The sequence below is a fragment of the Indicator indicator genome, chromosome 8, assembly GCF_027791375.1.
Source record: "Indicator indicator isolate 239-I01 chromosome 8, UM_Iind_1.1, whole genome shotgun sequence".
NCBI lineage: Eukaryota > Metazoa > Chordata > Aves > Piciformes > Indicatoridae > Indicator > Indicator indicator.
Genome location: NC_072017.1, coordinates 14,122,804 through 14,145,205, shown reverse-complemented (window position 1 = coordinate 14,145,205; position 22,402 = coordinate 14,122,804). Strand labels below are relative to the sequence as shown.

Sequence of the window (22,402 nt, the reverse complement as noted above, 5' to 3'; positions counted from 1 at the left end):
AGCATTTTTTGTCCTTTATTAGGATCAACTGTTTAGATCCACATATCCAACAGACAGATCATCTTAGTGTGTTCCAATGCACTCTTGGTTACAATAACTACTACTGCTAAATTGAGTCTAATACAACACTGACAGCCTACCAAAGCATGTGGGGATGAATACAGCAAGAATCAGAACAGAACACTGTCTCACCTGCCTGACCCTAGACTTTTTTAAGCTGTTTTGATAAAGGCATTTAAGAAAAAAACACCGAAACGTAAATTTAGATGCCACATGACAAGATGAAGTGAGGGGAACACTTTTTGCCTTGGATTTCTTAGAAGTCTACTTTTGCTACAGAAGCCAGTAACAAGTTTCAAGTAACTTCAAGATGAAAGGCATTACCAGCTTTTAGAAAAGGATAATCACACTCTTCCAGAGACATAATGAGACTTAATTCACAGAAGCTTTTGACTTGGTCTGCTGTTAATTGAATCAAAGTCGATGATGATCTTGTTACACTTTGGCTTGAACTCCCTAAAATGAAGAAAGCCACAGATATTAGTTAGTGAGTAGTTAAAACATTTTGCTTGCTTTAGCTCCAGCTAAATTTCTGAAGAAACTGAAAAAAAATTCCATAAAGCCCTGCTTGGATTCACATAGTTTTCATCTCTATGGGAGCCAATTATAGTGCACCACACTGAGAGAAACCTGGACAAGAAAGACTAAGACAAAAAAGACAGGTGGGTGGGTTAGCCTCTGCATTCTTCAACTATTGGAGTTCATAAATTACCCAGCAGTCAAAGGGTATTTAACAACTTAGCTGCAGGTGGTGGCATCATGTTTCCAGAGCTTGGAATTTTGTTCATATTTATTTATATTCCAAATATTGTTTATATATATATATATATACACATATATAGGTGCACATATATATATCTCTATACAAATATTTCCATATACTGTATGTGTGTTATACACACACACAAAAATATGTATGTATATACAAAATATATTTGGAATATATTTTCTTAAATATTTTGATCACTTTTTTTTTCCTTTCAGGTTCTCAAAGAACACTTTCAAATTTGACTCAGTATGTTAAAATACTTTTTGGCTAGGGGAATATATAACATTATGCATCATACTGGGGAAAAAACAACCTAGTTAAGTTGGAATCATTTAAAAATTGTAACTTTAGAACTGTAAAATTAATACTGTCACAAAATCATTCCTTTTATTATCATTAGAGCATCTGCTACTGCAATTAGCAAGGAAGGTATTTGGGGACCAAGCATGTATTTTCCAGTCTACCAGTAAACAAAGGATTATGCAAATAGTGTGGATTTAGTGCCTAATTAAGCTCTGCAGATCAGTTCAAGAGATTCATTAAGTACCACCTACATCCTTAACAATCAATACAAGAATGAGGAACAGTCAACACAGAAAAGCACAGGCTGCTGGCCACAAAAACTGTACACTCTGTCCAGAGTAGCAATCTGAAACACTAAAAACATTTCTTACCCTGGAAAAGTTACAAGATTTGACTTACAAGAGAATGATTTATGCTTCTTGGTCAAACAGACTTTGTAGACAGAAAATACATTTGATGTCAAGAAAAAACCTCAAATTATTAAAATCAGGTAACCACAGAATCACAAAGTCAGGTAACCATGAAGAACCTGTTTTGAAACCAAGGCGATTAGGACAAAGGGTCCCTAAGAACAAAGAGTTGTGATTAGTCCCTAACTTAAAAATTGTTGGCATAAACTGATGGGTATTGCAGTTAGAAGGTTTGGGTAGTAAATATAAGAGAATGCATGAGTGATCATGAGCATACTGATAAAGGATGAAACCAAATGTAACCTTTAGTTGCCTTAAGCTGATTTTAATATCATTGTAATAAGAAAAAACACACCTCCTAGCTACAAAAATCCCCTACTTCTAAAGCCTCTTGGCATACTTGGAGCATGGTTAGTGAATGAGGTTCAACAAGACCAAGTGCAAGGTCCTGCATCTGGGTCGAGGCAATCCCAAGCACAAATCCAGGCTGGGCAGTGAGTGGCTGGAGAGCAGCCCTGAGGAGAGGGACTTGGGGGTGCTGGTGGATGAGAAGCTCAACATGAGCTGTCAGTGTGCAGTTGCAGCCCAGAAAGCCAACCAGATCCTGGGCTGCATCAAGAGAAGTGTGGCCAGCAGGTCGAGGGAGGTGATTCTCCCCCTCTGCACAGCTCTGGTGAGACCCCACCTGGAGTACTGTGTCCAGTTCTGGAGCCCCTATTACAAGAGGGATAAGGACATGCTGGAAGGTGTCCAGAGAAGGGCCACCAGGATGATCAGAGGGCTGGAGCACCTCTCCTATGAGGACAGACTGAAAGAGTTGGGGCTGTTCAGTCTGGAGAAGAGAAGGCTCTGAGGTGACCTTATTGTGGCCTTCCAGTATCTGAAGGGGGCCTACAAGAAAGCTGGGGAGGGACTTTTTAGGCTATCAGGTAGTGATAGGACTAGGGGGAATGAAATAAAGCTGGAAGTGGGGAGATTCAGGCTGGATGTGAGGAAGAAGTTCTTCACCATGAGAGTGGTGAGACCCTGGAACAGGATGCCCAGAGAGATGGTTGAGGCCCCATCCCTGGGGGTGTTTAAGGCCAGGCTGGATGAGGCTGTGGCCAGCCTGATCTAGTGTGAGGTGTCCCTGCCCATGGCAGGGGGGTTGGAACTAGATGATCCTTGTGGTCCCTTCCAACCCTGACTGATTCTATGATTCCATGATTTAGAAGTAATTGCACCTTTATGATGAAGTAAGAAATAAGCTAACTGATATCTAGGTAGTAGGTGTTAACTTTAGGCATAGTTAATGCTGCACGTTTCAAGCAGTGTGCTGGCCTTGTGGAATTACTACCTAGCATCCTTTTCTGTGCAGAACTGGAATAAAACAAGTATCTTAACTCTGTAGGTTGATTTGGTTTTGCACACTGGATAAAGAACCCAGATTTGGAACAACACACTGACCAACACAGAATCTCAAGAACTGCTGTATTTTCTAATGTATCTTTCTTAGCCCAGTAGGTAACTTTCATCCTAAAATATTATCTCAGAACTGTTATGTTTGCAAATTTTTCAGTCTTTATGTATTTGTATTAGTATTGTAAATTTTTTTAGACTTGCAAAGCCTCCTGGACTGCATAACTAGCCTCACCCACACCACGTTACTGCTATTGATCAGGCTGTTGAACAGATTGTCTTTAAGTATCTCCGTTAACATCTTTAAAAAAAACACTCTTTAAACATTTTTCAGATACTCATTACTTTAAGGCAAATATTCCAAGTTTTATCCTTTTCTCACAAAAAAAGCTGACCAAAAATGACTGGAAATTAATTAGGGGCGGCTCATCTGATACCTTCCCAAATTAACTGCAAAAAATCCCAAACCCTGAAGTTTCAGTAAGGATTAGGTAATCCATGAAAAAAGTCAGCTGGTCATTTCAGTCCAGCTCATATGGTCACAGGATAATTCAGATTGTAAGGGACTTCAGAAGATTAAATACTCTAACATCCTGCTCAAAGCTGGGTCAGTGATGATTCCCAAGTGCAATGTAACAACCATCACATTTGCAATTTCACTTGCAATCCAGGAGTGAAATGAGTATCCCAAATGGACCATTTTCTCATACAAACATTATGAAATTGAAATTTACCATACATAAGGCAAAAAGAATGGTGTAACAGTCTGTATCTTTTGCTGGCATACAGAGAAAGCCATCTACAAACATCATCAAAGAATTTACACAAAGCAAGGAAGAAAACCTTTTGCCCTAAAGCTCGTCTCTCACACATCATTTTCTTTCTTTCACAAATAGGGTTAATCCAAAGTTCTCTTACCTGTATATAATACCTGCTAAATCAAACATCCGCCGTGCAGCTGTCATCTCCACAGTGTCATGATACTTGTCAGACATAAAAATAATTTCTTTTATGCCTATATAGAAAAAAAGAGTTAGAATTACACTAAAAATAGAAGTAATGTCTGATGCAAAAAATTAGAAAGGGCAGCATTCATCCACATGCTCTAGAACTCCTTGGCACACCTGTACTTGCCACAAGACTACAGACTGTACTTGAGAATAAGGCTATGTAATGTAGAACTGTTTTGGAAGGCAGTTCTTTCAAAAACATCAGAAAATATTTTTCTCCACTTTCACCTCAGAAAAACAGAACCAAAGTCTCACAGGCAGAACCACAATTTACACAGACTAGAAATGAAACATTTTTGCAGATGCAACTGAAAACCTATCTTCCTACCTCTCTAATATAGATAAAATTCTCCATAAAGAAACACAAAATCCTATTCCCCTTCCAAAACACTGAGCTGTTAAAGAGTGCTTTTTAAATTTTGTTGTTTTATAAGCAACTCTCAGTTCCAAGTTCAAATCCTCATAAAGGCATGCTGTCTCAAATTGTTGAATGATCTATGCCTAAATTACTTAGGCAGGGGAGAAGCACAGAGGCTGACCCAAGAGAATTCATAAGCTTTTCAGAGCCTATCAACATCTTACTGTATTTACCAGATAACTTGAGTATCAATACATTGCAATTTAGTGCTGTCCTAAGTGCATAAAGGAGAAAGATGAGTGACTACATTGAGAACAAGCATCCCATCTACCTTGAAGAACATTTGATTTTTATTCTATAAATAGAAGAAATGTAGCACATATACAGAATACCATCATCTTTCCTCCTTCACTTCTCTTCATTTCAAACCTTATTGATCAAAATAAAGCAGCATTCCCTTTGCTACCTTCTTTCTAGATTCCTGTGGCCATCAGTGGTGAGAGAAACTCCCCAGAACAGCAATCCATGCTAGGACTGCAAGACTTTACTCAATATATGCTACCTTAAGCAGAGATTTTTATGGAACCGAAGCCTACTGCAGATACTGCCTAATCTGAAAAAAAGGAGACACATTTAGGCCAGCACACTTGCTGCAGTGGCACAGATTTATAACAGTTGTAATGAAAGACATAATTAAAGTAGGATCATAGAAGTCTTATGACATTTATGAGCGAAGATATTTTAAAATCTTCAAATATCTACCATGCATCACATTCAAATTAAAGTTTCATGTATATACTCCCAACAGACCTTTTGTCATGCAGAAGTTTATTTCTTTCTGCCCTACTCTATTCAATGTGTCAGAGCACAGTAAAATTGACAGTAATTATATGCAAAGCCTGTATTGTTCTTTGGCAGCTCCTGGTCTAAGAAGTTACAAACCTAAATTAGAACCACAGTTAGAATCACAGAAGATGCAATTAGCACTGGAAAATTTTGGCACCATTCAGATGCAGAAAAAAAACACAAGTAGCATCTTATGAAGTTGACAGTGCAATTAATTTAGATCTAACAGCAGCAACTTAACATCAAATACATCCATGATAAGATACCAACAAGCAGGCAGCACTGCAACCTTGACAAATCAAGCTGGCATTACTCCTTACCTGCCTGGATGATGAGCTTTGCACATTCATTACAGGGAAATAAGGCAACATACATGCTGCAGCCCTTCACATCAGCTGAGTTTTTGTTCATGATGGCATTCAATTCAGCATGGCACACTGATTAAAAAAAAAAAAAAGATGAAGAAACCATTCATAATATCATTCATTAAAAGCCATCAGTCAAACTAAAATAAGCATTACAATATAACTGCTTGCAATCCTCTCAAAGCCAAATGGCTTGCACAGCGTGTCATAAAGGGCAGAGGAAGAAATAAAAGCAGAAATACCAAGATCAATGAAGGTCAATTGGTCTGACCAGGCTGCTGATTAGTAATGATATCATTAAGCACATTACCATTGCCATTTGCTAACACCTATTGCAGGCAACTAAGCCGCAGGCTGCGGGCCAAGTACTTGCAACCACCCTAAGTGAAGCCATGTCTCACAGCTTCACAACTCTCTGGAGTATTTAATTGCTGGCATAAACCAGCTCATTTATGTGTTTACATGCACAGATAGGAACAGTCTTATGGTTGTAAGAGCGCCCTGTGCGCTCTTAAAGGCAGGAGAATTGCAAAGTAAAACTGAGCAGCTCTGTCCTCTGGGTCTCAGAACAGCTCAGTGCTACAGCATGATTCTCTTGCCCCCAGAATACACAAGACACACTCAACCATAAAAACACCCCAGCTTTAATATTAAAGTGAGCTTACTGATCATATAAAGGTGCCAGACTTCCCAATTAGGAAAACAAAGTCCTGCATTTCTCCATGGATTTGAGATTGGCTGGGTGGCCTTATTCCACTGTAACCCAATAGCCCTCTCCAGAGAGATCGCACCTTAGCATTTAAGTTTTTGTGCTGTACCCATCAGCTGATTTGCTAGTGTGTTACTGACAAAGGTGAGAAGAGTGCAGTTTCTGTGTCATTCACCCTGAACCTCTGAAAAAAACATTAGGATCTCTGCAAGAACTTCCTGTTTACTCCTAGGAATGACAGCAAGCTGCATAATTTATATATCTACCTACTAAGAAACTGCCTGCTGCCCTGACTTACTTCATAAACAGGTGCTGAAGTGTGATGTGTATTTGAGCTCATTTTGAGACCTGCGGTAGCAAACACTGAGAGTTTTTACACTGCTTGTTTGGAAGAATGGATTAAAAAAAAAAGGGCAATTTTCCTCTCTCTTGTGCACATGCAAAAATTCAAACAGACGAAGTTTCACAGCACAAGTTCATATTCATAGTATACTTGCTACTAGAGACTGGCCACTGTGTGAATGATCTCACCACATGAAGAACTGAGTGCAGTACCTTCAGCACTCAGGAATCCTCACTGAATGGAAATGCTTTCCGTATGTGCTGGATGTCTATATGGAGTTTTCCCTGTAACAGCTAATGCACTATAAACTTACAGCCTAACTTACAGAATACAAGCTTTCCCATGTAGACAAGTCACAAAGGACCAAACACTAGCTAAAGAAAGCTCAGAACTGACCTCTACAAGCAGTTCCCAGCATCACCATGACAATGTGGCCCACATAACTTCTCATAACCAGTTAAGCCAGAAACATTTTATATTATTAAATTAGTAAACTGTGTTAGGAAATTATTTATGTTAGAAACAAGAAATTAAAAAGCAAACAATAAAACCCCAAGCATCATCACATTAAGGTTTATCTTACAGTTATTATTGTTTCAATTGCAGCTGTAATGATATCAGAAGAGTCTACATGGGTTTTATGAAGGGCAGATCTTGCTCAATCAATCTCATCTCCTTCTATGACAAGGCAACCTGCCTGGTGGATGAGGGAAAGACTATTGATGTCATCTACCTGGACTTTAGCAAGGCCTTCGACACAATTTCCCACAGAATCCTCCTGAAGAAACTGGCTGCTCATGGCTTGGACAGGCATACGTTTTAATGAGTGAAAAAATGGCTGAAAGTCTGGGCCCAGAGAGTTGTGGTAAATGGAGTTAAATCCAGTTTGTGGACAGTTATAAGTGGTGTTCCCCACGGCTCCACACTGTGGCCAGTTTTGTTTAACACCTCTATCAATGACTTGGATGAGGTGGATTGTGTGCACCCTCAGTAAGTTTGCAGACGACACCAAGTTGGGTGGCATGTTGATCTGCTGGTGGGTAGGAAGGTTCTGCAGAGACATCTGGACAGGCTGGATAGATGGCTGAGGCAAATGGTCTGAGATTCAACAAGATCAAGTGTTGAGTGCTGTACCTGGGCCACAACAACCCCATGAAATGTTACAGGCTTGGGGAAGAATGGCTGGAGGTGTTGACTGACAGCTGGCTGAGTAGAAGCCAGCAGTGTGCTCAGGTGGCCAATAAGGCCAAGAGTATCCTGGCCTTTATCAGAAATAGCATGGCCTGCAGGTCTAGGGATGTGATTGTCCACCTCTACTTGGCACTGGGTGAGGCCACACCTCAAGTATTGTGTTCATTTTTGGGCCTCTCATTACAAGGACATTGAGATACTGGAGCGTATCCAAAGAAAAACAACTAAGCTGGTGAAGGGCTTTGAACACAAGTCTTATGAGGAATGGCTGAGGGAACTAGGGTTGTTTAGTCTGGAGGAGGCCAAGGGGAGACCTCATCACCTTCTACAAATATCTCAAAGGAGGATGGCATAAGGTTCGGGTTGGTCTCTTCTCACATGCAGCAAGTAACAAGATGAGGAAACAGCCTCGAGTTCTGCCAGGGAGGTTCAGCTTGGATATTAAGAAAACTTCTTCACAGCAAAGGTTACCTGGCATTGGAACAGGCTGCCCAGGGAAGCAGTGGAGTCACAGTCCCTGGAGGTATTTAAAAGATGCGTGGATGCAGTAATTAGGGATATGCTTTAGTGGTAGTGGCTTAGCAGTAGTGGTGGGACGGCAAGCTTCAGGTTGGACAACATCAACAGATGGACAACATCAACAGTTCTGTGGTTCTAAGGTAACCAGGTCACTGTATTTCAAGCATACACCATTAAGTGTACAAGATATACAATTATATGAACCTGTAAATTTAGAAAATCCAGAAAATACATTTAATTCCAAGTATATTACTGAGTTGCACTAATTTTATGTAGCCTTCACAATAAATGGTGGGGTTACAGAAGACGGAATGAAAAAGAGTGTCATTACTTTTGCACACAGAACTAGGTTATGTCAACAGGACAGAAACATCACTTTTCTTTGAACATCAGACTTACAAGATAGGCAGCAGTCTAAAACTTCTACAGATTTTGAACAAACCTCCTCCCAAGCAAAAACAAGTTCAGGCCAAAAATAAGTTACAAAAGATAATCAGCTGGAGCAAGGGAAAAGAGAAATTTTGCCTCCAGATCACCATAACACAATCTGAAGTCAAGAACAAAGACTCTCCAGTATGCAAAGAAGACACAGAAACAGTAAAAAGTGAGAGAGACTAATCATTCCAAGACAAGAAGTACTGGGGTCTCCAACAAACCTAGAAAGCTTTTGTTTCAAGAATAAAAGAAGGCAGGTTTCCATACACACTGTAACCTAACCAAGTATTTCTTACTGCAATTACTGCAGAAAGTAATACAGGAACTAGATGTTTGCATTGATTCCAGAAGTAATCTTTCTCCTTCTAATATGTCTTCTTATTTTTTAAATTTACTGGTCTATTAAATACAAAACCATTTTGGCTCAGTCACTGGAACCTGGAAGAGTATTCTGGGGAACTATCATTACACAGCTTTGTTTTATATATTTCCCCAGACACCTGATACTGGCCCCTCATTTTCCTTGTAGACTTTCCCAGCTCTGAACAGAGCATTAGTAAAGAGACAAAAAAAAGACAAAAAAAAAAATTCAGAAGCCCAAAATGTGTTTTGTTAATAACTTATGTAATTCACATTTGGGGTGTTACAAAGTTTTCTACCACACCTGTCAAGCGCTCCTACTAATAGTTACATACTGTTCTCTCTCAGACAAAAAGAAGTTAACTTAAAATAACCTTTCACAGATGCACAGTATTTAGAACCGTGAAAACAGTGTATTTAAGTAGACTAGTAAAATTAACAATTTTTACAATACCCTGTGGGGGGTGGGACAGTGTTTTGGGTTTTTAAAAATAAATAATATTCGCATTTAGCCAACACAATATTAAGTCTGCAACACTGGTTTCCATTCTGGAAAAGTGGCTTGAAAAGTATTCTCAAAAGGCTTCATTAACTGAAGAACTCACCATGCAAAGAGAAGTTAGTGTGTGCCCTGACATTCTCACCACCTGCTACTATATTCAAGAGAAGTGGGGAAAAAAAAGCAGAGAAATGACTGCTTCATTACTGGCAGTATTAATTGCTAGTATTTCTCTTCTCATTGCATACTGCTTTGTGTTGCATATATAAGGTAGCGTTCATCCTTAAGTCTACCTGTAAATAATACCCCCACTTACCTTATTCATGGTCATTTTTCAGGCTTAACCACTTAATATGAACATGATCTTAAGTGAGTTGCAGAATCAGAAGTACTCTTCCCACCCACTGTTTTGGTGTTTTGCCTGCCTTTTAAGTGGTCAGACTTTGTACGAACCAGAGGACTAGTCGAAGTGTTTCTTAGTACAGTTTAAAGGCTTACATGCCTGAGAGAGGTTTGAAGTTGGGAGGAACGACCTTTCTATGTGATTGAGCCAGACAAGGGCTTTTGAGAAATTATATACTAAACATGATGTTACATCTGAAAAGAATTCATTTCAGTGCATACAGATTGCCACGCATCAAACTTTGACCTATTTATTAATGTAAAGTTTTTATACTGCCATGTTAACCAACCTGACAAATATTATGAGTTCCCAATACAAATACATGGTAATAGCATGGCATTCATCAGCATAATGCTGGCACAGAAATGGATACAGGGACTTCTGCCATTTGGCCTACTTCTCAATCTTCTGGCAAAAGCTTCACTTTTTCATGTTCATCTCTGTCCATGCCATTTTTGTCCAAACTCCATCTACCAGATAATCCTTTACATGCTGGACACACCAACGATCACAGAAGAGTCTGAAATATTATTTAAAAGAATGGGGTCTGGAATGACAACCACTGAAGACAGTGGTGGATGGATCTGGAATTTGTAGAATGATGATAATCTTTCTTCAACTTTCAGGAAAGTGTAGGGATGGTTGCTGGTCAATGCATAGGGCAAGGCACGACACTGATGCTAGGCTGACGCTGCCTTCAGGCATTCCTGCTGCTCACTTACTTGCTTTGCATGCTGGAGGAAGAGCAGTTGCTGTGGTTAGGGCAGAGAGGCAAAAATAACACCACCATTTTTCAGTGGAAATTGGAAGTGAAGTTTTCATTCAGACTGCAGTCTGAAAAAGGAGCACCCCCAGCATTACTGTTTTCTTCTGTGAAAAACAAGAACTGGGAAGTGAAGATGAGAAGCACATTTATGAACATCACAAAATCTGCTGGGGTTAGAAGCTGTTTGCAAAACCTGAGAAACTAATCCATCCCATTTCTCAGTTTGTCCCATCCTGCTCCAAGTTTGTTCGGCTGTCAGCAGAACAAAGCCATCTTTTAGCAGGCAAGCAGAATGAGAGAAATTATTCTTGGTCTTTTCAAATCTCCAAGCTTTCTAGAGATTTGATGTATGACACCAGAATCTGACAGAAATCCATGCAGGACAAGATGGCTGCAGGTGGAGACTGTCTCCTATACATCCTCTTTCCAGCTGAAGCCTCAGCTTTGCAATGCCAATTGGAGAGAGCATCACACCTCTTCATAGTGCCTTCTCAAGTTTTGTGTTGTCAAAATAAGAGCTTCTACAAAAGTAACATTCACCTGAGTATCTTTGAATGTTCATCTTTTTAAAAAAAATGACTAAAAGCTCATAATCCTAACATGAGGAAATGTTGGTAACAGTTTGTTTCATTTTACATAGCAGGTACTGTTCAATTAGAGCATACTTTTTGCCACAACACATTTTATTGTATCTGAACATGTATAAATATTTGTAAGCATATTTACTCAGTATTTTCTCTATTGCGCAGAGGTTTCTAAATTTGCCAGTCGTTTTAAACTCTCTTAATTAGAGACTAGTTGTCAAATGGATGTTCTTAGATTACAGTGGAGACAGAGGGCATAACAGGAGCACAGCAACTAGCACTAGTGGGAAGACTTGTATTAATAGGAGAAAAATGTAGTATTTTTAATGATTGGTGAGAGGAAATTGAGCATCGTCAAATCCTTAGATTCATCTAACAGAAACAGAGGACATTCACTGTTGACGCAAAAGACAGAATGTTTTCTAATTATTAAGAAGTTTCTGCACATAGTACTGAGCACAGTGCTTCAGGAAGAGCTTTTAATAACAGGTATTCAATACCAAAATGGCATTCTGCAAAATACCCAGTGCCTTCTGACATAACAGGGCTGTACTACTAAACTGTTCAAATACACACTACAACTAGAAGGAAAAGGTTTAGTCTGCTTCAAGACTCTTACAAGGAATGAGTAGTACCTGTAACAAGCAAACCACCACTGTTCCTGTAATATCCAAATGCCTTGCAAACAGTTGCATCCTCTCAATTAAAGTGAGCACTACCTACCACATTTTGATGCTTTCTTTCAGCAGCAGCTGAGGTTACACTTGGATATGGGCAAATACAATTTTTTTCATCAAGCACAATCCTTTCTCTAACACTGAGATGAGCAGATACACACTCGGATGTGCAGGTTAGATATGTAAGCACATTGCAGCAGACCTAGATAACTGAGACACTCAACCCACAGTACAATTTAAGAGTGCCAAGACTTGTTTAGTCTTACAACCAAAGTTCAAAAAGTTATTGTTATCAGTAAGTGAACAGGGGAAGGGGCAATAAGGAGGAAGGGTTAATCATAGTGGGTGAAAAAAAGCCAGAAAGAACAATGCTGACACACACAAGAATGTACAAAATAGCCACAATTAAATGGAACAGTGAACCTGATCAATGTTGTGGGGTCACTGTACCCAGTTGTTCTGCAGAAGCTCAATAAATTTATTATAGAATTATCTAACACACTTCTGCAAAGATAGCCTCTGGGTCCAATCTCCTTCTATGTCTATGCTGCTAAACACAGACAGGGGCAGGGACTGATCCTTGGCCCTGAGGCCAAGTGCCACAGACTGGGTCATGTTCATCTTACTCAGAGCTCCATCAGCATCACATAGCACTTGGCCTTGGGTTTCCTCAGGGCTCCACATCTCAAGAGTCCCATGGCACCACATACTTGTTTTGTATGTCTCAGTTCAAAGTGCATAAAGAAGTAAGATGACTTTTTTGCATCCCACCGGCATGGTATTTCTACACAATGAAACAGAGTGTGCCTTGTGTATCCCAGTATTGCCTGAGGGAGGCAGGTTAAGTATACCATCTCAGCAGGCTTTGCACTATAGGCCTATACAGGATGACAGTTTTCTTGCAGCCTTTCTTCCACACTGCCCTCCGGAGCAGCCTTTGAGTGAGCCACTGGCAGAGCAATATTCAGGCTTTGCTCTGGAGAAAGCTAGTTAGAATGGTCCAAAAGAGATGAGAAGTGAGCCATGTTTATGCCTAACCTGCAACAGTGCATAAAAGCAGGTCAGCATTCAGATCCACCCCCAGCCCTTTTCCGTAGTACTGCAGATGCATGAAGTAGCTATGAGAGACATCTTCTTAGTGTGGTGGTACATGCACAATTTCCACCAGCTTTACATAATAAGCAGCATTGCAGCTCTAGTGACGAAGGTGTCAGCATTCTCACAATAAGCTAATAGTGCACTCAGCAAGACTGAGCCATCTCTGAACAAGGGAGTCAGGAAAAACCAAGGTTAAGAAGTTCAATTTACACAACTTCTGTGTTGATTAGCAAAAGTGGAAAGGAAAACATGACAGTTCAATGAGATTTTAACAGTGATTCTATGTGTCTCTGTATCTACCAGAATTTTTTTTAAGCAGATTTTTTTAATACATACACAATTGTCTGGTCTGTCAACTGTGCTATCAAAAGTAATAAGAAACTGCTAGAGTTCAAATTATCTGTGAATTACAAACTAGGTTGTTTATTCATCACAGCAGTCATTTTAAGTTACAAAGTTGTGATTTTTTTTTTTTAATGAGGTGAAGACTAGGATTCTGAGGAGGGAAGTGGTTAGACCAGCTCCTGTAAATGAACTCATCTCTCCAAGTCGTTAGATTGGCTAGTGTATTTTTTAAATGTCATGTATTACAGATCTTTACTTTATTCTGCATTTTTTTGAGTCAAAGTGAAAAAAAAAAAAAACCAACAACAAAACCCCCCCACAAAATTAGGTTGTCTTGAACAAAGATTCCTTACAAATTCATACAGCATTTTTAGTTCAACTGGTCAGGTTTCAGCTTATATTTGAGTGTCTGGAACATGCTCAGGTTCCAGAGACCACCCACTGATCTTAGTTCAGAACTGAGACCTCACAGCAGCATAAAGATTCAACAAAAATCAATATTCTGTTTTCAGTACTTTACATTTAATCAATGGGCTAACGCTTGTTTCCTCACCCTATAAATAAAGAGCAGTCATACCAAGTTGCACCATTATGGTACCATCAATATATGTAAAACAAGGGCTTCTGTGCTTTAGAGAAGACTTAAAATTTGGCAGGAGCTGGCCTTAGTATTGGTAATACATCTCTTATGAAAAATAATATGAAACTGTCTCAAGCTTAAGAGCTAATGTGAAAGGTTTAATAATAAATTGATGCAGTGAACAAGGACTGTGGTAGATAAAGTACCGGGGTTTTAAAAACTCAAATATGAAACTGATGAATTATGTGCTGAGCCACTGCACATCATCTTTCACTTCAACACTATGGGAAACCAGAAAATGTAATGCCAGGTTTTTTTAGAGAGCCCTGGGTGAACACAGGGAATGACAAAACTCATCCAAGTCTAACTTCTGTATCAGACAAATTGTTAGAAGTCACAAGCGAAAAACAGTACTAGGAGGCAGGGATAAATACTGTACACTATAAAACAGCGTCTCTTTGCAAAAGCTGAACTCTCATGCCCGTTTCCTCCCTGCCACCCCATGCAGAGGGATGGGAAAATGTCTCAGGGCTCTTGTTCAATTTTGTGATTCTTCCTTCTGCTATTCCTGCAGCACTGAATGAAGGAGCTCCTAATACCCATTCTTCCTATGTCCATGGCTTCTGCTGCATTGGTCTCATCCCACAGAGGTGCAGCAGCAGCTGGTATAGAAGAAGAAAAACGAAGAAGGGAAACTTAAGAGTACATACACTCTCTGCATCCTTATCAGTCCTAATCACAGTTCCTCCCCAACACAGAATCACAGAATAGTCCAGGCCGGAAGGGACCTTCAAAGGTCTTCTAGTCTGACCTCCCCACCGTCAGCAGGGACATGAGCTATTGCAGGCCACAAGGCCAACACAGCTCTGTACTTCCACATCCAGCCAACAGCATGCAATGGAATGAAGCAGGGAGCCCAGCAAGCTGTCTCCCTGGTTCCTGCAAACCACATCTGCCTGCTGTAACTGTACAGCCCTGTTTTTGATAGGTGCACTGAGATTCACAAAGGACCCCTCAAAGCAGGCTTGCAAACGACCAAACCACAGTGCCTGCTGCAAAGGCAAAGACAGGATCCAAAGCAACACTCAGACGCATTTACCATGAAACTATCCACGGTCTTCCTTGCTTTGCCCACTGAGTAAACGTGACTTAGAGGCTGAAATAGACAGTGACAGTCATCTCACCCATAGTAGTACATACAGTAATGCAAAAATGGTATCACAAAATGCAATCACATAATTCAAGAAAACCAAAATTCACCTCCTTCATGATACATATTGCCTAGGCCATCAACACCTGAACACTGAAATTTCCCACAATTTACAATTTTAATAGCTGTATTTTAGACCCAGTTATTTGTTTTGCATATATATGCTCTGTAATTTTTGTGGTGATGAACATAGAGAAGCAGCAATCACCTGCACAAACTGTAACAGTGTGCTAATGAGCTGCATTGTAAGTTTTCGCTACACAATCCAAAATGGCTAATAATTTATGAACATACTTCACCAGGAAGTCAGTCCTTCATATAGACTGTTTTCATTTGGCTTCAGAGCTGTGATTTCTATCCATACGTGCACACTAATTAAAATCAGATAAGTGAAAGAAAAACTGATTGATAATTTACCAGCTGAATTTTCATGTATGCACACATGACGAGTCTGACCTGTCAGCCACAAGAAGTCTTACCATATGGATATTTTGTGTCTAGTCTATGTGCTGCCGTTCTTGTCCAGGGTAGTACATCATCGCTGCAGCCATTAGGCATTCCATTATATCCAATTCCAACAATCTTGTTTTCTGAATTTACAATGCACGCACCAACCTAAATAAAACCAGATGTACATAGCACCAATAGAATGCAAAACAATGTATCAACAAGATAAGACATGAAAGTCAGTCCTACAAATTTTTTAAGAGATAGAAGCTTCACTAAGTCATACCATCTAGTAAGCAAGGTTACAATTGTACTTAACAAGCGGAGCTTTAAAATAAATTAAAGTAGATGCAACCCTGCTACCCGTCTGCTCATGCATCCCTCCATGCTCTGCCAGCACTGTTCCTTGTTCAACTAAGAAGTGAACCTAGTTCAGGGAGCAGAACCAGCACTGAATTAAATCTACTAATAATTTTTCTGTGAGCTCAACTCCCCAAAAGAGCTTTTCCAGCAGCAGCAAAAGAGAAGGTATGGAAGACAACAGAAATGCAATAGTGTTGACCTAGGCAGGGACAGGCTCACGAACAGTTGTGGCTTGTTTACTCAAATTGCGCACCAAAACATTAGACCTTTCAACTCCCATCCTCTATTACTTCAATCCGAGTCTACACTGAGACCCTTCTTAAAGAACGAAGTTTCTCATTTTTATGTTTTCTGCCCATACTCTGGATTTACTGAAATAACAATAGCACTGTTTTCAATTCACACAATGTGTTTATCAATCAGCCCTTGAGTAACAAAAATTTAGCTCTAAGTGAATAACCTCCAGAGAACTAAGAGCCATAATGTACAGCAGCCAGCAAGTAACTGAACAGTTAACATACAATTTACTCCATGTTTTTTTCCCTGGGATTTGCTTCCTGAACTTTGTTACACAAAGGAAGACTAACAGACTGACTTGACTAGGTCCTGTGGAACATGTTTCAGGAGATCTATCAATCAATTGCCTCAAACCAATATTCAGTAGAGGCATGTAAAAGAAGACACAGGCAAGCAGAGAGTGAACCTAAGCAAGGAACGAACTAGAGGAAACTCCAGCCAACCCAAGAGCAAACAAAAGGGAATTTTTATACTCTTACAGGTGAGGAAAAGGAACTTGTAAAATGCTGTGTCTCAAAAAATTACAGTCTAAAACTTACATTAGTTTTACCCATCTCTAACAGTAAATATATTTACTGCAAAAAGGAGAGAAAATGTGTGTGCTATCTTAACCTCCAGATGAAAATAATATTTACAAAACTCCAAGCCACAAATGTACACACAAAATCATACACAAGGTCAGGCCCAGTAAGAGAATTTCTGTAACAAAAGGTGCTGACCATGTTAAAAATTGAATACCTATACTGAAATAACTTTTAATAAGAAATCCCTGAAGGTGCTACATGTGCACCTGATGTGATGTGCTATATAGATTAGGTTATGTTATTCTCACATGTTGCCCTCTTACCTGAGAACTTGGATCCTTGCTTCTTTGTGCTGACAAAAAAGCTACTGCCATAAAATATTCAGGCCATTCCAAATAATCCTCTCGTTTTGTGCAGGATGCTTCATTGCAGGAACTATAGTTTATGGAAAAAATAAGTCATCAGCAAACAACACATAGAGTTATTCTAGATTGGACTGTTTTAATGTGCACAAGTTTAAAGTAACCAAGATCCCAACCTGGCTAAGAAGACCACACATTTGCTAGTATTTAACAGTAAAATCATCAGTGTTGCATGCTTTCCAGGAACTTATGTATGCAACACTTCCTTTTGAGGGAAAGGCATTCAAGTGAAGTTGCAAATTTCAGTTTTAGATAAGAAGGCTGAGCAATTCAGAGCACTGAGCAATTCAAAGACAGAGCAGTTTATCCTTTATAGATAACACCTTGCGTATTTCTAAGATTCAGGTGTATCATGTATTAGCATTCTTTTCACCCAAACAGCACAATCTTTTTTATGATGACTGCACTAACTGCAAGCCTCTAATCTAAGCTATTTTGTACTTCTGCTACCACAAGTGCTCACTACATTTCCATGTCATAGTTTCCTGCACAGTCATCCGTTTCTGCCCACACAGCTATTGCCATGAGTTTGCCTCTCATTACAACACTTATTAGCAAAAATCTGATGCCATTCTGATCATCCCCTGCTAAGTTTCTCTAATGTCCTATGAAAACCTTTTAAAAATGAGAGGAGATTGGTTTAAGAATTTTTCCCTTACATAGAATGTACAGAAGTGGCATAAAACATTTTTTCTTCCCCTGTACAGAGGGGTTCGTTTGTCAGAACCGGGGGGTGGGGGAAGTGATACACCATTTTCTCTTTCCTGCTTATAGGTGAAAGACTGTTCAGACAGTGCAAGACCTAACAGGGGAATTTCTGTGTTTTTCAGCACAAAGAGAGGAAAGACAAAAAAGACAAAACAAAACAAAACAAAAAAAAACTCTCTCTCTCTCTCCTTCTTCCTTCCAATATATTAAAGCTTTTCAAATTTCAAGGAAAATACCAAATTCAGAGACATTTCCTCAAACTCCCACCTATTATTACTACACTTTAAAACCAAAACAATGGATCATCTCAAATACAATAATTAGCCTATCAAAACACAAGGGGCATACACTTCTTCGTCTCCTCTTATCTGGGTCTACAGGTTAAGACAGCAATACCCTTTTAGTAACTACAGACACGCAGAAAAATTCATCACAGGTAACTGTGAGCAGCAAGACATCTCCTAGCAACACTAGTACCAGGATTTTCAAAAGACAAATGAATAAATAAACATTAGAAGACAAGTATTTTGTCAACCATTGTTTTTATAAGCCAAACCATGTTTTAGAAGCTCAGTTAGCTTGTCATAAAAATGTTTCACTATTTGAGTGAAGACAATGCCAACACATGATAAACCTGTATTTTAGAAATCTACAGGGTGCTATTTGCCAAAGATAAATTGATGCTTTTGAATAGTTCAGATATGGCACATTACAAGTTATTAGTTTGAGCTTGTTCTTGGAATGAAGATCATCTTTAAGGTCATAGTCTCAGTGTTATGAGGGAGAAACATACACTCTTGGTGTAACCAGCACACCTCTCTTACACTTTGACATTTTAAGTAGTGCCCACAAGTCTATTGTCAAAGCAAACACAGATCAAGTATGGGACTGAGAGTGCCTAAACAGGCTTGAATGATGATAACTAAAGGATTTGGCCTATATCCTACTAAGAAAAAAAAGCATTCAGAGAAGAAGCAGCCCAGAGCAGAAAAGACATGCCCTCCCTCACACCTCTCAGTGCCATATTCAACTTTGACAGGTTAACTGAAAGAATTTCAGCTAATTTGAGTGATTATTTAAAGTATCTCCTGAAAGCAGATTTACAAAATCCCAAACACGATCAGACTTTAAATGATCAGTTTAATACATTCTGGACTACGTGACATTCACAGTGATGTCTCTGGAGATGCATGCAACACACAATGCAGAACTACATCGAATAAAACATTCTGGGGAAAGGGCTCCAGAATGACAACAGTACTCTGAACTGTGAGATCTCCTTTTGTTAAATTATTCCCTAGCAACTCTATTTATTCAAAACAACAAAAGCTACTATTTACTTTTCTCATAACTACAGAACTGTGTGTAAGTGGAGGTCCCCCAGAGTACCAAGTTCACAGGGAGAGGAGCACATCTGAAAAATGAGCAGAAGGCTTACATCAAACGGAACATTAAAAAAAAAAAACTTACTCAATTACTTCTACTTAACATCACTGTGTTTGGTGAGATAATTCCCTCAACTCAGTGCAGAGGAATGCAAGAGTGTGAAATGGGTATAAAACATTTAATTTCTGATTGAGCAGAAGCCAAGGCCTTGGCTAGCAGTCAAGCACACAGAGTATAATTAAGTTTATGGATTTGGGGCAGCTGATCATTTTCCTTACTCTGGAATTGCATGAATGAAAGCTACTCTAGAAAATATTACAGCTAGCTGTAAAATGAGCAATTAATGCTTACTCTTGTGATAACTCAAAAGAAGTTCTGAATAAAAATGATAGGAACTAAAAGCCATGAAGATAACACAGCTCAAGAAAAAAAAGGGAAAAATCCTTAAATTCTAGAGTGGTTAGTAGTCTGTAGGAAAGTCTGCATAAACTGCATTAGAATCATAGACTCAACCAAGTTTGAAGAGACCTCCAAGATCATCCAGTTCAACCTATCACCCAGCCCTATCTAATCAACTAGACCATGGCACTAAGTGCCTCATCGTCTTTTCTTGAACATCTCCAGGGACAGCAACTCCACCACCTAATGGAGGAAAGGAACAGAGAAAAAGATTCTCCAATTAAGAGGACAGTGCCTCCCTATTCAGTTCTTTTTCATTCATCTAGGCTCCAAGTAAGTTGTAACACCATCTGAAAAAGAAATTTCATTCAGCTACTGAATAAAAAAAAAGTCTATCTAAATAAAAAATTTAACTGAGAATCCTAAATCAGAATCTTCAAATCTTTCATAGGACAATTCTGATGATCAAATACACAACAATATAGTACATCTGGAGAACTGGTGGGTATCAGACTTTTATGCCATCAAGTTTTTCCATTGCTTTGTTATATCTGATAATGGGACCTGCATTGCAGCAGGTATTTGCCCCAGTATCAAGTACAGGAGAAGAGACTGACTTCCATCTCACTACAATCACTTTTCAGATAGAGAGCCTCCTCTTCTCCAGACTAAACAATTCCAGTTCCCTCAGGTGCCCTTTTTAAGACTTGTGCTCTCAACTCTTCACCAGATTTTTTGCTCTTGCCTGGACAAGCTCCAACACCTGAATGTTCTTCTTGTAATGAGGGGCCTAAAACTGAATGCAGTATTCCAAATGCAGCCTCATCAGCATCAAGAGGCACGATCAATTCCATACTACTGTGGGTCAAACTATTTCTGAAACATGTCAGAATGCTTTTGGCCTTCTTGGCCACCTGGGCACACTGCTGGCTCATGTTCAGACAGCTGTCAACCAGCATCCAGGTCCTTTTCCAGCAGGCAGCTTTCCAGCCACTCTTTCTCATGCCTGTAATGTTGCATGGGGTTGTTGTGACCCAAGCACGCTTGGCCTTGTTAAAAACTTCATACAATTGACCTTGGCCCACTACTCCAGTCTGACCATATGTCTCTGCAGAGCCTTCCTACTGTCTGTGCAGATCAACATTCCCTCCCATCTTACTGTCATCTGCAAACTTACTGAGTGCGCTCAATCCCTTCATCCAGATCAGATAAAGATATTAAAAAAAGGCTGGCCCCAACACTGAACACCACTTGTGATGGGCTGCCAGCTGGATTTAACTCCATTCACCACTATCTGGGCTTGGCTATCCAAACAGGTTTTACCCAATGAAGAGCACACTTGTCTAAGCCAGGAGCCACCAGTTTCTCTAAGAGAATGCTGTAGGAGACAGTGTCAAAGGCTTCACTAAAGTCCAGGTAGACAACATCCACAGCCTTTCCCTCATCCACTGTGGGTCACCTGGTCATTTTGTGAGAGAAAAATCAATACTTCTTACAGAAAAATGATACTCTGTGCACTGAAAACAAACTATATTCAAATTTTCCTCAGAGATAACACACCAAACCTATGAGTATTACTACCCTGTAAAAATACCAAGCCCCAGTTGAGCAATACAAGATTATTTCCCTTCATTGAACATAGTTTGCTTTTACAGCACCACTTCTTTGACTTTAATTGCATATTGCTCACACCAGTCTCCAGTTCAGGAAATTATGAATACAAGATATCCTCTGTGCTCTTTCTCCTATTCCAATGATTTAAAAAAAATAATATCAAACAGGCTATACCATCACTTCAAGGCCTTCAGAGGCCTCCAGTAACACCTCCCCGCGGGAGGTGGCGTTTCCATCCCCAAGACTGCGCCGCCCGGGCCGACCTCTCTGCACCACGGAGCCCAACGTCCACAAGGAGCGCAGTGCGCGGGGCAGCTGCCCCGCTTGGAGCCCCAGCCAGGACTGAACCCGCTGCGCGGCTGCCTGCTACGCCAAGAGCAGCCGACTGGTCACGGCAGCGAGTGCCGCCGCTCTGCTCCCCTCACACCGGGAGCGGCTGCGTGGCGCAGGCCGCGGCCGGCAGCCCCGCGGGTTCGTCGGTGTGGCTGCCGCCTCCCACGTCACCAGGAGTTATAACCCGCGGCGGGAGCGGCCCGGCCAAGGACTGAGAAAGTCTTGTCTGTCAGGGAAGTGAGAGAAGAACGGTGCTAGGAGGAGAGCGACCGCCGGCTGGCGGATGGTAAGAGACTGGAATCGGCATCACGCGGGCCCCCCAGCCCCACACCCACGGCCCCTCCAAGCCGCTGCTCCCTCAGCGCAGCCCCGGGCGGCAGGGAGGCGAGCCCACGCGAAGGCCGGGGCCACGCAGCGTACCCGTTAAGGTGATAGCTGGGCTCATGGCTGCTCATCCCGATCGCTTTCGGCGCTTGGCGCCAAAGCGGGAGCAGGCGGGGAAAGGGGCGGGCGGCTGCGAGAGGCGGGAGCTGTCCCACTGCCGTGTGGAGCTGCGAGCCCGGGGTGAGGGTGGATGGGGGGTGGCCGGCGGCTCCGAAGCTCTGAGGGCCGGCGGCTCTTGTTTTAATGGACGTGCAGCGCCCGAGAACTGATCTCGCTGACCTGCGGAA

The 22,402-nt window shown here is 40.6% G+C and overlaps 1 protein-coding gene across 1 annotated transcript; it reads right to left on the bottom strand.

Annotated features, from left to right (window-relative positions):
- Positions 1-437: 437 nt before the first annotated feature.
- Positions 438-22,186, bottom strand: DCTD (dCMP deaminase). The gene is made up of 6 exons (XM_054383215.1): positions 22,152-22,186; positions 17,193-17,304; positions 15,718-15,853; positions 5,475-5,591; positions 3,859-3,955; positions 438-516 (listed from the first exon to the last, which is right to left on the bottom strand). The coding sequence occupies exons 1-6, from the start codon at positions 22,184-22,186 to the stop codon at positions 438-440; spliced, it is 576 nt and encodes a 191-aa protein (XP_054239190.1).
- Positions 22,187-22,402: the final 216 nt, after the last annotated feature.

What these genes read in the sequence shown, in the direction of transcription:
- DCTD (XM_054383215.1), bottom strand. Translation starts at nt 22,186, where the DNA reads ATGAGCAGCCATGAGCCCAGCTATCACCTTAACGG. An exon ending in AGACACAAAATATCCATATG is followed by an intron (nt 5,592 to 15,717) that starts GTAAGACTTCTT and finishes TTTTTTAATCAG; the next exon opens with TGTGCCATGCTGAATTGAAT. An exon ending in AAAGCTCATCATCCAGGCAG is followed by an intron (nt 3,956 to 5,474) that starts GTAAGGAGTAAT and finishes TTTTCTATATAG; the next exon opens with GCATAAAAGAAATTATTTTT.